Genomic DNA, 16,685 nt, shown 5'->3' on the forward strand with positions numbered 1-16,685 from the left:
TTTTTCCCCCCCCCCCCCCCCAGTCTTTTTAATTTTCTTACAAAGGGTGTATTTCTGTGTTGAGGTTGCCGATAGGCCAATTCTTTCTTCTTCTTTTTTTTCTTTGTGTCAGTCAAACTTGTGTGTAAAATGGCAGAACATGAATCAGGTGACTGGGAAAGGAGGGCGATTGGGCCACTTATCGGGTCCGGGGGAGGGCATCTTAAAGCAGAAGGCTGCCCCGGGTCTGAAAAGCTGTCACCACCTCGATGCATGTGGAGGGCTCAAGACGTGTCATGTGCAAACTATCCCTGATTACCTGCCATCCAATGAAATGTAGACACATATGGAGTAAAATCCATGATAAGATCAACACAAGATGTTTCATTGGTGTGATTCATGCTGTCTTATAATGACTGAAAAAATGTGTGTGGTGACCTCGATGATATTGTTGTGATTTTTATGACATTACAGTAGCAATCCTATGTTGTTGTTCATATAATAGGGTGCCTATGACCCCACAGTTTACAGAGATAGTGTGTGGTTGTTAATGGTACCATGATAAATCCAAGCAAACACACAGGACATTCATGTGAAGGTCCCCATTTGGTGACATTTCTTGTAGACTTAAAAATATCCTGGTTATGTTCCAGTTGGATTCATTTAGTTCCAACAGCATTCCCAGTGTGTGTCTCAATGGCATTACATGGTCAAGTAAATACCATCTGGGAGCAATCAGTGATGGTTCCGGCTTTGTTTTTTTGAAAGACCAACATCTTAAGAAATTTCTGTAGGAACGACATATTGCAGGAAATATTGCTGAATCAAATAGTTAAAGATAGAGATCCTGGGAATCTGTATGGAAACATCATTTAGAAACCGCATGGAAATGTTCTAACTCAAAACTAATAACAACACAATAATAACTATTTACAAAGTCACTGCTCTTTGTAGCCATTTTAATTTGTTTTCTTTGTATGACTTAAAGGAGGCGATATTGCACTTTAAGACAGCAACTGAGAATTATTTTCATTAATCCGCTGATTAAGTAGGTTAATCTTTTAATTGTTTGGTCTATAAAATGTAAAAAAACAAATCCCATTATAATTTCCTAAAGCCCAAGGTGACCTCCTCGGATGTCTTGTTTCATCTGATCAGCAGTTAACCTCCAGCCCCAGTTTGTACCTCTCATATATTAGCATACTGTACGTCGGGTCACAAAGGTCTATAGACCGTCAGAGTCTCAAAGACATTATTAACCAGATAAAACCCTCTGGGTGACACTGATACTTACCGCTGTTCTGACTGTATTTTCAGAATCCTCAAAGACTCTCCTTGCTGGTTAATTATCTTTTCATAGAAACTGATGGTTACCTCTGTGACTCATGTGTAAGCTAATACATGAGAGGCACAAACTGGGGGAAACCAAGCTAATCAGAGAAGCTGGAGGAATGTTCATTTTTTAGAGAAAAAAAAAAAAAACTTCAACGATTAGTTAATCATAAGAAAATGAATAGCTGCTGACTAATCTGTAAATTGTTTCAGCTCTATTTGCTCTCGTTTGTCGAGGCTGATTTCCAAATTTTGAGGGTGAAATGTGTGGAGCTGAGAGGACGTGACACATTCAAGGACGATGCAGCTGACAACATACTGCGCACCATATGACACCACGAATACATTTTTTATTGCATGTAGTCTGGTCCACAGATAATGCAGTTACAAATGTTTTGTATTACAAGGACAGGCTATTACACATCAAAGGCAGTGAAGTGGAATATAAAGCTGAGGCCTAATTCGAAAAAACATGGAATTTCAAATAACACTCGAGGCAGACTCAACAGAGGCGGCTGTTCAGTTGTTGCTGCGCTAAAAAGACACACATGCCATGCTTTCGACTGGCGAGAAATCGATTTTAGGGTTGAAGAAAACTCCTCATACCAACAATAGAGCCAATAATTTGACTGTCAGTCGGGTTTGCTATAAAGGTTATTTATCTCTAGAGTGAACATTCACTTTGAGGATGTGATGTAAACCGTTCTAGACTGAAACCACACATGTATACATAATGAAATGGAAATTGGTGCTTAACTAAAGGAGGTGCTGTTCATCATGAAAAGACGGTAATACTGGAAGAACCACAGGCGTTGTGAAGTGCTTCACACTTTACCACTGCTATTCCTAATTAAAGAAATTCTCAATCCACTAATAGCCTTCAGGTTTTATTAACGACTTGAATAGTCCATTTAATGGACATATCTGTTTAACAGACCCTAACCCCATTTCCTCCAAAACATTTATGTTTATTTCGGACTGCAAAGGAGTCTTGTTTCTTTTCTTGGTAGCACGTGAGAGCAGATTTTCCAGCCCGTCAGTTCATGATCCAGTGTGAAAGGAAATGTCTTTTCGTATTAGCAGGCCTATTATGAATACACGGGATGCACCCTCTGTGTAATGTTACATAAAGGGATTCATTTCTACTTCAGATTAGCAAAGAAAAAAGGCTGTGATCTTCAGCAGATGGATAGTAGGCTGCAGCCTTTGTATTGACACGACTATCCAGTAAGTTTCACTCGAACCATCGCCGAGTCATTAGACAGTACACATCCGTTTAAACCCAGTGGAACCAGTTGAACCAAAGAACATTCAAAGGATCCAAATGATTTGATTTGAACTACGCAACAATGATTTTGAAGATCGTGGGCAGAAAATAAGGCCGCTCACTATGGGCAGCATCGCGTTATCTTTTTGTGTACAACATTTTATTGATTTCAATCATCTTATTAACGGAGCACCAGACCCTGCATGATTATATTAAAATTAGTTTGACCAAAACAAAATCTCAAAAGGAATAATATGAGTTTAAGATGATTAAATCGATACCTGTTTGTTAAATATTAGACGGCAGCCAGCAGTCAGTTAGTTTAGCATGAAGACTGGAAACAGGGGGAGACCTCCAGCTTGGTTCTGTCTAAAGGTAACACCATTGAAGCACCTGTAAAGATCACTAATTCACACATTGTATCTTGTTTGTTTGAGTTATGCAAAAACTGAAGTGTAAAGACACACACATTAAAAAAAAAAGTTTTTAAATGCATTAAAGGGACAGTGTGTAGGATTTGGTGGCATCTAGCGTTGTAGTTGCAGATTGCAACCAATTGAACCCCCCCTCCCCTCCCCCTTTCTAAGTCTGCGGTAAGGTAAGCAGCCATGTTCAAAACCGTGGTAACACCGTCCGCCGTTCTCAGAGGCCATTCTTACCATAATAACACTTTAGGAGCAACAAAAGTCAGACTGCGACTGGTGGTACCACAGTTTTGCACTCTGCAGCTCACGCTACTATTCACATGTGTGTCAGAGAACAACAGTGGCCTTCAGGTAACGTAAAACACTTAAAGGTTCTCATTAGAGCCAGTGTTTGCTTTGTCTGTACAGGAGTAACATGGCGGTGCAACATGGTGGACTCAGTGAAGAGGACCTGCTCTCTATACGGAAATATAAACGGCTCATTCTTAGCTGATGAAAACACAATGATTCTTATTTCCAGGTGATTATACACCAATGAAAACATAGCTATGAATATTATTTTTCATTTCTGCTAATAAATCACCAGACATGCTACACACTTGACCTTTTAAACAAATGAGCTGGAGCGTGTTAGTTATTGAGGACTTTGTTTGGACAGAGGCAGGCTAGCTGTTTCTCTCTGGTTTCATCTTTATGCTTATAGTCAGGTGGTCATAAATTATAAGGAAAGATCAATCTTCTCGTCTAATTCTCTGTCAGAGTTTCAGCTGGTAAAAGACAGCGGAAACCTGAATCTGTAGAAATGACTTCCTAGACCTCAGTCGCACTCATGGTGGGGACTGCGTGGATAGAGACACTGTCTTGTATGTTAAGCTTTAGGTTCAATGCATGAAATTCAGGACATTTTAAGCATTATGCAGTTTTAGCTGTTGTCATATCCCTTAAAGACTGCCTTTACTCACTCTTGTCCACTGATCTAATTGCAGACTGCATGACGATCGGCTGAGCAAAAGTGCAAAGAAGGCAAGAAGGCTTAGTGCTTTTATGTTCGTGTTCACACTGCAGACAGACGTGCCGAAGTTTGAAGAGCTGTCGGTTCAGCCGAGTGTCAAAGGCACAATGTCACTAAAAAAATGACACTACGATCTGTAGCAAAACAAAGGATGAAATAAACAAACTTTTTGTTCCATAGTTGTGAAATTTAAGTAAATAAAAAATAAAAAGTGGACACATCGGTCTGAAACATTTAATACCTATCATTCTAAAACCTTTATTAATTTAAGACATTTTTTACCTTGGCCCGCAGTGTGAACAAGCCCATGAACATTGGCTCTCCCCCGTTTTACAACAGTCCCTGAGTCAGACTTATCTCAGTGGCCTCACACAGCTATTCACTTCCTGGTTGTCTGTGATTGGTCTGGAAGTCACCACTTCACACATGTCGAGCAGTTGAGATGATCCTTCGTGGTGTTCGTGTATCCAGACAGGACGAGGGCGCCGGGGTCTCGCTCTACCACCGGGCTCTCCTCGTTGTTCAGGATGTGCTCCACCAAGCAGCGCGCCGCCTCCTCGATGTTTGCGTTTTCCTGAGGGAGGGAATAAAAGAAGACACCATGTGAAGAAATCATGTGCTCTTTATAGCCACTTCACACACAGCCATAGTGGCAATGCTCTATGGATGGCTATTGTGATAAAACCAATAAAATGTGTATCTGTCCTGTTGAAACAAAGCGTAACAAAAGCACAAGTAGACAAGAATCACTAGAAAACAGTAGGTCAAATTAGCCACCATAAGCCAACAGTCAATGTGGAACCAGGTGAGAGTGTATCACCATAAAACCCCTAAATGTGTAAGGGTGTGATTTATTCAGCGTTGGGCTATTTCTTCTTCCATTAGTGTCCACAAATGTCTAACGCAGCCCTCGTCACAGTCAGGGTGGAAAATACAGCATATCAAAAAGTGTGATTTTTGACTTACCTGACATCTGACATGGCACACTAACTTACTAATCGGAAGCCAGGATGTCACACTGTGATAGAAACACTATTGTTTCTATTCTGTCTTCTGAGCCTTTGTGTTCACTAACCCCACTACTGTCTCTGACTCGCACCCTAGTGTGCAACTCATTAGACGGGCTGGAGAAACAGAGGGTTAACTCACACCCGACTGCAAACATTCCTCTTTGTCTCGTGAGAGCACGGCAAAGAATATCTGACTTTTTGTGTTTGTACTGACACACCCTACATTCATTTTCAGAATCGTTTGGACTGCTGTTGTTTTAACATTGCCATTTCAGCAGGTTAAATATGTAGTTAACCTGACTGTGTATATTATGTGCAGAGCAGCTGACTTTGATTTACCCCCAAATTAAGTCATTTAGTCTTTGGCTCAAGTCAAGCCCCTTCACAACTCTTTCCATTAGGAGGTTAATCAAAGAAGCCCTCTAACCTTTTATATTTACCAGTATATTAAGTGATTAATGGAACATGTTACTACCTCAATCTATCTCAAAATGTCTTTTCCACTGATTTTGCTGCAGTAACTGCATCCAGTGTCTCCTCTCTCGTACCTTTGCAGAGGTCTCGAACCAGCCGACAAAGCCGTTCTCCCTGCAGAAGGAGTCGAGTTTGGGCTGCTGGGAAGCCAGCTGGTCTGACTTATTGGCCAAGAGTACAGTTGGAACTGGCCTCCCATGGTTCAGGGTCACCTGTAAAGTGAAGAACGACAGCTTAGACGATGGTTGTACAGACTTTTAATACAAGCAATTTAAAGTGTAACTGTAAAAGGATTTGTTGTAAATACCCTTGTGAGCATATTGATTGTTCTTCAAGGTGTCATTGTGCTTTAATAGAAGTACTTTTTAACGTAAGGCCCCTCTCCTCACACCTTTCCTATGTTAGAATCAATGTTTGAAGTGAATAAAGACCTCCCCGGCTTTAGCGTCTATCGTTTTCTGTTTTTGCTGCTGAATCAGTTTGACATTCTGGATATATCTTTCCAACGCATATTGTAGACTCTTCTGTCTGCTTCTTTCTGAAATGTCCTTTTTTAATTTTTCCCAAAAATGACATTAGACATGTATGCAGGGAGGGCAGGTAGTGACAGTGTGGGCTCGATGGTAGCTGTGACAGCTTGATGGAGGAGCAGGAGGGGGCGGGCTTAGAGAAGGGTCAATTCTGACGTCTGAAAGGTGTGAAGGGCATACTGACACCTCAAGCAGTTCCAATGTAGCATCTTTTTCCTCTGCAGACTATTGATATAATGTCACCGTACATGAATTTTAGGACATTGTGGCTGCAATTTTTCAAACTACTTTTCTCGACCGTGGAGCTCTCAGCACACACTTGTGCCTCTGACAGCTGTTAAATCCTTTCTTCCCTTAATCTCACTTTGAATTTGTTCCTAAAGTACATGAAACCCAGGTGACTACAACAAGCAGTAGACATACTGCAATGAAAATGAAAGATATTTAGACATAAATGTGGATGATGTCCATGCAGTATCTGCGAGTTCCTTTTCATTAGAAATCTTTAAACCAAAACAATATCGCTGCCCGAACCGTAACGGTAACTTTGGCATTAATGTTGTCCTTTGTGGCTGTGGCCATGTGCGGGTATAAATATAAATATTACTTTTCACTCCTCTGAATGCGACAGGATGACAGTTTGTGCTGACCTTGGAGTCCAGGTCATCCTTCCACTTCAGCACGGCGTCGAAGGTCGAGGCCCTCGTCACGTCAAACACCACCAGCGCTCCCACCGCCTCCCGGTAATAGACGCGAGTCATGTTCCCATACCGCTCCTGTCCTGGGATGCATGGTACAGCCAATCAGACACACACACACACACACACACACACACACACATATTCATGAAAAGACACCTTCCAAGTCCATCAAATTAAATCAACCCACACCACGGTTTGTCAGTGATAAATATAGCGAGTTTGTGTGTATGTGTGTTTATTCTACAGTAGCCGCCATCATGTGACTGGTATTATCTGCATGGGATCACTTGAGTCACAGCCAGGCACAAGATCTACATTCCTCAACCAGGCTTCAAATGAGGGAGGGACCCAGTTATCCAGCACACAGACACACACACACTCTCTCTCTTGGAATTCACGTCACCCACCGCAAAAATCTCCATGCTATCAACTTATGTTTGTACCTCACCGAGTCCTATTCTGTATATTGTTTCAAGACACTGGAAAGCAGTGAATATAGTCCTATAGCACTGGCAAATAGCTTGAATAAGTTGGAGATGTTTTGCAGTGTCCAACTGGCATTTCTAAAAGGTTTTTCACAGGCCCCTACTTTCCTAAAACTGCCCTCAGATTGATTTGAAAAGTTAAGGTATCCAGAAGTAGCTTTAAAAGATTTTCAGTAGTAGGTGAAACAAAAGATTTTTGTTTCCAAAGATCCTAAAACACACGTTCTTGAAAATTAAATCCTGCAGAGCTTTACAGTTTCAATAATCACCTGACGCAACAATAAACCTGTAAACCGGAATGTACTCGTTAAAGTTTGACAGACCTGCTATGTCCCATAGCTGTAGTCGGATCACGGTGTCATTGTTCCACTGCAGCACCTTCAGGGCGAAGTCCACGCCGATGGTGGCTCGGTAGTGCTGGGAGAAGATCTGATGCACGTACCGCTTGATGATGGACGTTTTTCCGACTCCCAAGTCCCCGATGACCAGGACTTTGAACAAAAGCTCCTGCTGCATATTTGCAGCTCTGCAGCCACACACAAAAAAAAAAACTCCTCGAAGAATTAATGTAACTCTATGAAGGATGTTGGTGCACAGGTATCGTAACAAAATTCAAAACTACAGCAAAGTCACGGAAAGTAGAATAAATGTTATTGGGCTAGTTGGACATTTTCTTCAGTTCAATGCACTGAGAGAAAAAAACGTTATGATTCAATATCATCAAGATTTGCAAAAGCAGCGGTCAAGTTCGCCTGTGATCACTGCAGTCCACCCGCTTGATCACACATCGACTCTCTGCTCCCGTGAAGCGACTCTCACCGCAGCAGCTCTGAGCTGGTGGTGCGTTCAAGGGGTCCTCGTAAAAACTCCGCTTCGGAATTTATCGCGCAGCTGGTTTTCTTGGATAGGCTGAGGAACCTTTACGCAAGTAAAACTATCAAAGCTACAGTATACATTATACATGGCGGATCATAGAATATGTCCTGTGTGTAAAGTGTTGATTTCAAATGAAATTAAAACACTTTCTTACTGTAAATGCGTTTGATTTCATATAATATACTGTATTTCTGTTATTGAAAATATGTAACCTAATATCTGGCGTTAAACAAGTAAAATAATTACTGATCGTTTTTGTGCTTAGTGTATATATGGATAGAAAAAAAATGGCAAACAATGTTATGTCAATATGCGCTCACTTCGTATTTACATTATTTTGTTGTTGTTCCTACAGTCTTTGAAGGTAGCAGCAGGACCGTTTGGATTGTTGCTGCGCTGCCCTGCGTGCAGTTACGGTAATGGTGCTGATGAGGGCGAGGAGGAGATGTGTGATGCTGCTGTTGTGTCCTGCTGCCATTTCGTCCGCGGATCATCACGGAAATATCAACTGTCAAATGAACCAGCAGCTCATGTTATCTGTCGGTTTGAACACTCAACAGGCTGCTTTCATCTTTAAATGCTGACGGTGGACAAGACGCCGGCTTAATATGATGCATGTTATTGGCTGGTTATTTCTGTAATTCAACCACTGCTACTCTGGAGGATCATTTTTAGAAGATATAATCATCGATATGGGGTTTGTTTTTTACAGGTACTGAGCTCCTAACTTTAAGGTGGGTCATCATTACCGATTTTTATTAGATTGTTTTCCTGAATGTTAACCATTAATGTAAATAATACTCATACTGGCATTAAGCTAAGTGGGTTGGGCCTCCTTATTTTTCTATGAACTGAGCATAATATTTTATTATAAGCAACACTGGAGGTCTTCTAGGAAGCAGAATATTATTAGCTAGCGGTCCTGTTTAACAGCTGTCTCCTTATTAAGCTTATGTTTGGCTAGCTTCAAGGCCTCATTTTGTGTTATTGCTGTGTAGCAACCAGCCTACTATCCACATGGGGGCTGACTACACCAATGTTTATTGAGTTGGAGAGGAGTGGCCTCCCCCCCCCCCCCCACCCCTTCCCCTCAAATTAGATCACCCAACTGTAAATCACATGGACACTGCTGAAATGATTTGAGCCTATTACTTTCCCCTCATGGTGGCAGCCATAATCCACGAATAATCCATGTGGTCGACACAGTCTGGATGACATTTGTTTTTAATCTGAATCTATTCAAACACATTCTCTGTTATTCTGTTGTTTTCACTGTCGAGGCTTTAAAGCGTGTCGAATCTCAGCTGTTGTGTCTTTTTCTTCCCTTTGGAGGATTTGTATTGTTAGTGAGCAGGACTACAGCCAAAGGTCAAGACAAGACCATGTTTTTAATTTCATATCTTGTGAAGATAATTTCTGCGGTGGTTTTGTGAGACAGTGTGTACACACTTTGTTTTGTCTTAAGTCTTAAAATATACTCCCATTCATCATTATTATATATTGATTTTCTTTTTCTTTTTTTAGAAAATGAAGCTCAATCTTCAGCTTTTGAACAGTTTTACATTTAGTTTTCGTTTTCTCTTCAAAGGACTGGATGCATAAGAACCTCCAATTGTAGTAATGTGGATTAGATCGAAAACATCAAGTGGCAACTGATAAAAGATTCGTTTTTGTAGTTTTTCATGCAAAAATGTCATGTTCTTCGTCATATATGATCGTAAACTCTGTGTCTTTGAGTTTTAAACTGTTCGGACAAAACAAGACCCTTGAAGCCATGACATGGATGATGGTGACCTCACAAGTGAATGCTTTTATTTTCTCACAGATTTGATTTTGGTGAGACATGGAGACGATATGGCTTTATCAGTTTCGTCTGATCGTCATCGGAGACTCCACAGTTGGCAAGTCGTGTCTGATCCGGAGGTTCACTGAGGGCCGCTTCGCCCAGGTGTCAGACCCGACGGTGGGCGTGGACTTCTTCTCTCGCCTGGTGGAGATCGAGCCGGGCAAAAGAATCAAACTACAGATCTGGGACACGGCAGGGCAGGAGAGGTTCAGGTAAAGTCAGGACTCTTTTATCTCCCCTTTGATCCTTCTCCTCCAGCCACAAACCGGCATCATGACTTGCAAACAAAAGTCACATTCCTGATAAGTCTAATGATGTGCTATATTTTTCTTATTGTCTAAAAAACACATTAAAATTCCAGAACCACGTGGATTCTTCCAACAGGTATATTTACTGTGTATCTGAAGCCTGATGTAGCTTATTCCTCCTTCCTCCAAAAACAATTACCAACACACCAGTGCTATATTGTTGCACTGGATGACATGTTTCTCCAATATGATCAACATGAGCATTGTAGTTTATGTTGAGTCAAGTCCACTTTACGGCTGCTGTATATCATTAAAGCACCAAATGGTTCCCAACAGATGCACCATTTAATCCTGTTGGAATCACGTTTTCCAAGAAGGACAGTGCCCAGCTGACTAAGGGTTAGGGTTCTTAAAAGCTAAAGTAGATAGTTGTGTCCCGTGTTTTTACAATTTACATCCTCATTACGAACAAACGGTCTTGGGGTAAGAGCCACAGCCGGGGTAGAGAAGGGTATTGATGGACTAATGCATTGATGGTTTTGGTCTTTTCCTGAGATTTGTTTATAATAATGAAAAGTACAGAATGATGCCAAGAGGTTGCATCCTGTCACGATCCAACACTTAACAGTTCCTTTATTTTAAACTGTTTCCACAATCTTTCCCTAATTGTAACCAGCTGTTTTAGGTGCCTAACCCTAACCATATCTTCACCATAGTTATAGGATAAGACTGGCAATATACTTTACTTTTGTTATTGACAACATACCCATGATCCCGTTTGTGTGGCTCTTAGCCCCAAGCCCACTGATTCCTACTGAAGACATACATCTTTAAAAAAGGGTCACGAATATATACTTTAATTTAAAGTAATTTTGTTAAACAGCTGGGCACTGTGATTTTGACAAACATTACTCAAACAGGAGTAAATAGTGCATTTGTTGTCTCTTCTTCTATTTTCAGCATAAACAACTAAGTTAGTTTCACATCCCATCCATCCATCTATCTCTCCAGGTCCATCACCAGAGCTTACTACCGTAACTCAGTGGGAGGGCTCTTGCTCTTCGACATCACAAACCGCCGCTCCTTCCAGAACGTCCACAACTGGCTGGAAGAGGCCCAGAGCCACGTCCAGCCACACAACATCGTCTTCCTGCTGGTCGGTCACAAGTGTGACCTGGAGGCCCAGCGTCAGGTGACCCAGCAGGAGGCGGAGAAGCTGGCGGGGGCCTTCGGGTTGCGCTATGTGGAGACGTCGGCACGAGAGTCGATCAACGTGGAGAAGGTGTGGATGAGATTTGACTATTTCTTCCCAGAAACAAAAGCTCTCTTATTTAGCTTCATCACCAAACTAGTTGCCCTCGCAGCTTTGAACCACACCCTGTGGTCTTCCTCAGCTGAGATTCGTTTATGATCCTTCATAATCTGTTCTTTATTTGCTTCTTTTTCTAAAGGCGTTTGTGGATCTGACGAGGGACATCTTTGAGCTGGTACGGAGCGGGGACATTAAGATCCAGGATGGCTGGGAGGGCGTCAAGAGTGGATTTGTTCCTAACACCGTCCACTCCTCTGAGGAAGTCACCAAGGGCAGCCGGCAATGCTTCTGCTGATTTACCTGGCTGCAGTGTGTGTGTGGGGGGGTGTGGGGGGGGGGGGGGGGGGGGGGGGGGGGGTGACAGGTAGTAATACTCCAGTGGACTCCAATCTGTAGGAGATCTGTCTCACGCCTTGGCTGCACCCTGGCCCGTTTTTTTGGAACTCGTAATATTTCCCCCTGCTCAGTTACACAAGTTACTTCTATATATAAGACATTGTTTTATCTTTCGGTGCCTGTTTATGGCTCTTTGTTGATGTTCCCAACAGGCGTAGAAGCACAAGAAGCATCCTAATATTCTCACTGTTCTGTTTGCATGTGTGTGTGTGTGTGTGTGTGTGTGTGTGTGTACGTGTGCGTGTGTGTGTGTGACTGACTGACTGTAATAATCCTGCTGTCTTTGCAGCTCTCAACACTTCAGCTTTACTGCACTTTTTGGCCTTTCCTAATGTGTGCAGTTATATTCCAGTGGCTAGTTATGTAGTTGGTGCACTTCTCTTAAAGACTGATACTGAATCAGAGATGCCAAGATGCCATCCCTCCTCCTTTAGATGCATAATATATATTGCAACCGTGTACAGACTATTTAACCAGTGAGAGAGAGAGCAGACAGAAAGAGATCCTCACTGATTGCACTGCACTACGAATCCAAGTGGCTTAACACACAAAGAGAGCGGATGATAATACAAGTGGACTCAAATTGAACCAAAGTTTGAGACTTTGTGTTTGTTTGTCTGACTGCGACCTGCTAACGACTGCTTGAGAAAGAGTTCGCACTGTGGAAATGTTCAACGGTACATTTGCTGAAAGGAAAAGATATTGTAGCCGATAGCCATTATAGCTTAATAATAGCGAGGAGATTTATCAATATGTTGAGTACCCACGTTCCTGTTTACTGTGTTGGATTACTGGTGGGAACTGTTAAGACGTAACCTTAAAGCCTTTTGTTTGGAACCCCAATATGTTCAATATTAAATCAATTTGAAAAGGATATTTTGAAACATTATTATGTGAATAAATTATGTAAAATATATATAAATGAACCAACATTTTGTAAAATAAATGAAGAAATGCTTCTAAGTTGTTGTGAAATGTTATTTGTTATTTTCATAACAACAGTTTTATTGGAGTTCATTTTTATTTGATTATTTACATTTTTTCTTAAAATCCCCCTGTTTTTCTTGCATGGTGGCATTTTCTCAATGGTAGTATACTTCATAACACGTTTTATTTTAAGATATCACTTCACATGACAGTGGTGTCGTGAGCGGCCCGTCACCTTGCCCCAAACAACTGCTATCAAATGTAGCCCTTTGTCTTTTTTAGTTAGCTGCTGTTAGAGAGACTGAATGGCTGCGTTTGGTCCCAGATGTTGCTCATAAAAACACAAAGTAACTCTGAATTAACCAGCTAGTGCTGATGCTAAGTGCTAATTCACAATCCTGCGTAGCTATAGTTAGCCAGCTATAGGTAGCATGTGCAGGCTTGTTAAGCTGCAGAGATGATTTTAGTCACAATGTCTGTGTACTGTGCCTCTAGTTTGTTCATTCAGAAAAGATTTGATATTGTTGTTGCAGGAGCTAACTGGCTAAATTGGATAGCAGTTGTTGAGCTATCTTAAGAAAGCTAGGGGAACTTGTGATTGGCTGAAAGGTGAGAGGCCGGTGACATCACTGTCATAAAAAAAAGATAAAACTGTATTTGAAAGAATGTCACTAAATAAAAACTTTAAAATAAATACTTTTGAACATGTCTGTCTATTATGAAATGGAAATTAACTCCAATAAAACAATACTTTCTGAAATTATTCCAAACAAATATTGTTTGATTCATAAACACAATTGATTCATGTAATTCTTTGTCATAATAACTTGTTATATTGAACACTTTGGGCTCCATACTTTTGGAAACTGAATTCATGAGTTAGTTTGAGTATTTAACATTAACATTAAACATTAAATGGCACCTTCAGGTCATACATTTCTCCTCATAACTATGCCATACAATCCACTTATAGATTCAGTCATATCCATATTTAATCATTGCATGCCTCCATTTTAACTCAAATTTTCCAAAGAAATAAAACATTTTTTATTTTTGATATAATGTAAATTTAATTTAGTTCAGAGCAGAAATAATAAAGATAGAAATGTGTATATACAGTGGGTAGGGAAAGTATTCAGACCCCTTTAAATTTTTCACTCTTTGTTTCATTGCAGCCATTTGCTAAAATCAAAAAAGTTCATTTTATTTCTCATTAATGTACACTCAGTACCCCATCTTGACAGAAAAAAACAGAAATGTAGAAATTTTTGCAATTTAGCTGTGTGCTTAGGGTCATTGTCTTGTTGGAAGGTGAACCTTTGGCCCAGTCTGAGGTCCAGAGCACTCTGGAAGAGGTTTTCTTCCAGGATATCTCTGTACTTGGCCGCATTCATCTTTCCTTCAATTGCAACCAGTCGTCCTGTCCCTGCAGCTGAAAAACACCGACATAGCATGATGCTGCCACCACCATGTTTCACTGTTGGGATTGTATTGGGCAGGTGATGAGCAGTGCCTGGTTTTCTCCACACATACCGCTTAGAATTAACGCCAAAAAGTTCAATCTTGGTCTCATCAGACCAGAGAATCTTATTTCTCATAGTCTGGAGTCCTTCATGTGTTTTTTGGCAAACTCTATGCGGGCTTTCATATGTCTTGCACTGAGGAGAGGCTTCCGTCGGGCCACTCTGCCATAAAGCCCCGACTGGTGGAGGGCTGCAGTGATAGTTGACTTTGTGGTACTTTCTCCCATCTCCCTACTGCATCTCTGGAGCTCAGCCACAGTGATCTTTGGGTTCTTCTTTACCTCTCTCACCAAGGCTCTTCTTCCACGATTGCTCAGTTTGGCTGGACGGCCAGGTCTAGGAAGAGTTCTGGTCGTCCCAAACTTCTTCCATTTAAGGATTATGGAGGCCACTGTGCTCTTAGGAACCTTGAGTGCTGCGGAAATTCTTTTGTAACCTTGGCCAGATCTGTGCCTTGCCACAATTCTGTCTCTGAGCTCCTTGGGCAGTTCCTTCGACCTCACGATTCTCATTTGCTCTGACATGCACTGTGAGCTGTAAGGTCTTATGTAGACAGGTGTGTGCCTTTCCTAATCAAGTCCAATCAGTTTAATTAAACACAGCTGGACTCCAATGAAGGAGTAGAACCATCTCAAGGAGGATCAGAAGAAATGGACAGCATGTGAGTTAAATATGAGTGTCACAGCAAAGGGTCTGAATACTTATGACCATGTGATATTTCAGTTTCTCTTTTTTAATAAATTTGCAAAAATTTCTACATTTCTGTTTTTTTCTGTCAAGATGGGGTGCTGAGTGTACATTAATGAGAAATAAAATGAACTTTTTTGATTTTAGCAAATGGCTGCAATGAAACAAAGAGTGAAAAATTTAAAGGGGTCTGAATACTTTCCGTACCCACTGTATACCTGAAAGTGAACAAATTAGAGTTATTTAAACAACTACAATTGCTCAGACTTCAGGTCAGACTCATGAGAAAAGCATAATTAGCCCACATTTCCTGTTCATTGATAAAACTGTGTGTTTATCCTGAGAATATCAAAATCCAAAATGTAAGGTGGCTGCAAACACATTGGTATCACATTACGCAACCTGTAAATATTATATTTGAAACCTAACCCAGACAAAGTTGAGTCGTCAATGTTGATGTGACTCTGGGATTATTATTATAGCACAAGTGTCATCAACAATATATGCCTTGAGAAATGAATAAAGATTTGCCTGGTGCAAAAAAATGTGAAGGAACTCTGCTGTTTCTACCACAAAAGTGACTGTTGTGTAGCTAACGGGCAATAGTGGGTCACAGCCGCAGTGTTAACAGACGTAATGCTGTGTGCGGCCACTAGAGGGCAGCCTTCGCGTGTGGAGAGGGGAGGGCAGAAGGAAAAGCTATTTAAATACCATGTTTTGACATATACATTCTTATCGTTTGACCCAGTGATGTTTTGAATTGTCCATGGTGACTAAAGGGGATTACACTGCCCATCTAATGCTTTGCATGTATGTAGCTGTCGGTTCTCGGTCACATTTACGCCCCAGAGAGCGCGTGAGTTTTTAAAAGGTAAAGAAGGGAAGGAACGAACAAGTTGACGGTATGGCCATTTTGCCGGAGGCAGAGATAGACACAGAATGGTTGCTCCATGCCAAAATGTGTGTGTTTGTGTGTGTGTTTAACTGTTAGGGCAAATAACACTTAAAGAAAGCGTGACAAGATTGGACAGGTGTTGTAAATTAGCATTTCGCTACAAACACTTCATATGTCCATATCAAATAAAATAAACACAACATTACATATTTTTATGTTGCATTGAGTCTTTTTTCTGTACTTAAATTAATGTAAATGTAGTTTTACTTAACTGTTACATACTTGCTTACTGTGAATAAGAAAGGGGAACACAGACTGTTGAAGCTGTGCGTATGACATGAGTTTATTCTGTAAAGGATAATTGACTATATTTTGGGGTTAGGGTATGTAAATCTGAATGACAAATGGCACAAAGAAACAGTTAGAATGTCTTTGGTCACAAGGACAGTTTGTCGTCACGAGTCAATTTGGAGGCAAAGGTGCATTCGCTGATGAAGTTATTTACTTTTTATGGACAAGTTATATGTTTTGAATGTGTGAAGGCCTTTTGTTGCACAACTGAGTGTTTTAGAAATCGGGCTTGAGCAACTGTGACACACATTTTGTATTTCTAGCTGTTGAAATTGTGGCCTATTCTAAAACCACTAATACTGACTGAACAAACATCGATTAATACTGCGCAGAGATAAAAGAAAGACATTATTTATCCTGTTGTTGCAGGATGCGAGAGGTTAGTAAAACAGCCAAAGGATGGAGTCAT

General features: G+C 40.9%; 2 protein-coding genes across 2 annotated transcripts; one reads left to right on the top strand and one right to left on the bottom strand.

Annotated features, from left to right (window-relative positions):
- Nucleotides 1–4,427: 4,427 nt before the first annotated feature.
- On the bottom strand, nt 4,428–7,731 carry rab38c (RAB38c, member of RAS oncogene family). The gene is made up of 4 exons (XM_031857150.1): nt 7,539–7,731; nt 6,680–6,810; nt 5,574–5,711; nt 4,428–4,589 (listed from the first exon to the last, which is right to left on the bottom strand). Exons 1-4 carry the CDS (start codon nt 7,729–7,731, stop codon nt 4,428–4,430), a joined length of 624 nt encoding a protein of 207 aa, XP_031713010.1.
- Nucleotides 7,732–8,535: 804 nt separating this feature from the next.
- On the top strand, nt 8,536–11,816 carry LOC116388867 (ras-related protein Rab-39B-like). Its single transcript, XM_031857149.1, has 4 exons — nt 8,536–8,825; nt 9,917–10,149; nt 11,197–11,467; nt 11,637–11,816. The coding sequence occupies exons 2-4, from the start codon at nt 9,935–9,937 to the stop codon at nt 11,790–11,792; spliced, it is 642 nt and encodes a 213-aa protein (XP_031713009.1). The 5' UTR covers nt 8,536–8,825; nt 9,917–9,934; the 3' UTR covers nt 11,793–11,816.
- The last annotated feature ends 4,869 nt before the right edge of the window (nt 11,817–16,685 follow it).

Source organism: Anarrhichthys ocellatus, unplaced genomic scaffold (assembly GCF_004355925.1).
Source record: "Anarrhichthys ocellatus isolate YVR2014 unplaced genomic scaffold, GSC_Weel_1.0 scaffold18, whole genome shotgun sequence".
NCBI classification, from domain to species: Eukaryota; Metazoa; Chordata; class Actinopteri; order Perciformes; family Anarhichadidae; genus Anarrhichthys; species Anarrhichthys ocellatus.

Coding starts and splice junctions, on each gene's coding strand:
- rab38c (XM_031857150.1), bottom strand. CDS start 7,731: ATGCAGCAGGAGCTTTTGTTCAAAGTCCTGGTCATCGGGGACTTGGGA. Junction 6,811..7,538: donor ACAGCTATGGGACATAGCAG/GTCTGTCAAACT, acceptor CATGCATCCCAG/GACAGGAGCGGTATGGGAAC. Junction 5,712..6,679: donor AGGATGACCTGGACTCCAAG/GTCAGCACAAAC, acceptor TTCACTTTACAG/GTGACCCTGAACCATGGGAG.
- LOC116388867 (XM_031857149.1), top strand. CDS start 9,935: ATGGAGACGATATGGCTTTATCAGTTTCGTCTGATCGTCATCGGAGAC. Junction 10,150..11,196: donor GCAGGGCAGGAGAGGTTCAG/GTAAAGTCAGGA, acceptor CTATCTCTCCAG/GTCCATCACCAGAGCTTACT. Junction 11,468..11,636: donor AGTCGATCAACGTGGAGAAG/GTGTGGATGAGA, acceptor CTTTTTCTAAAG/GCGTTTGTGGATCTGACGAG.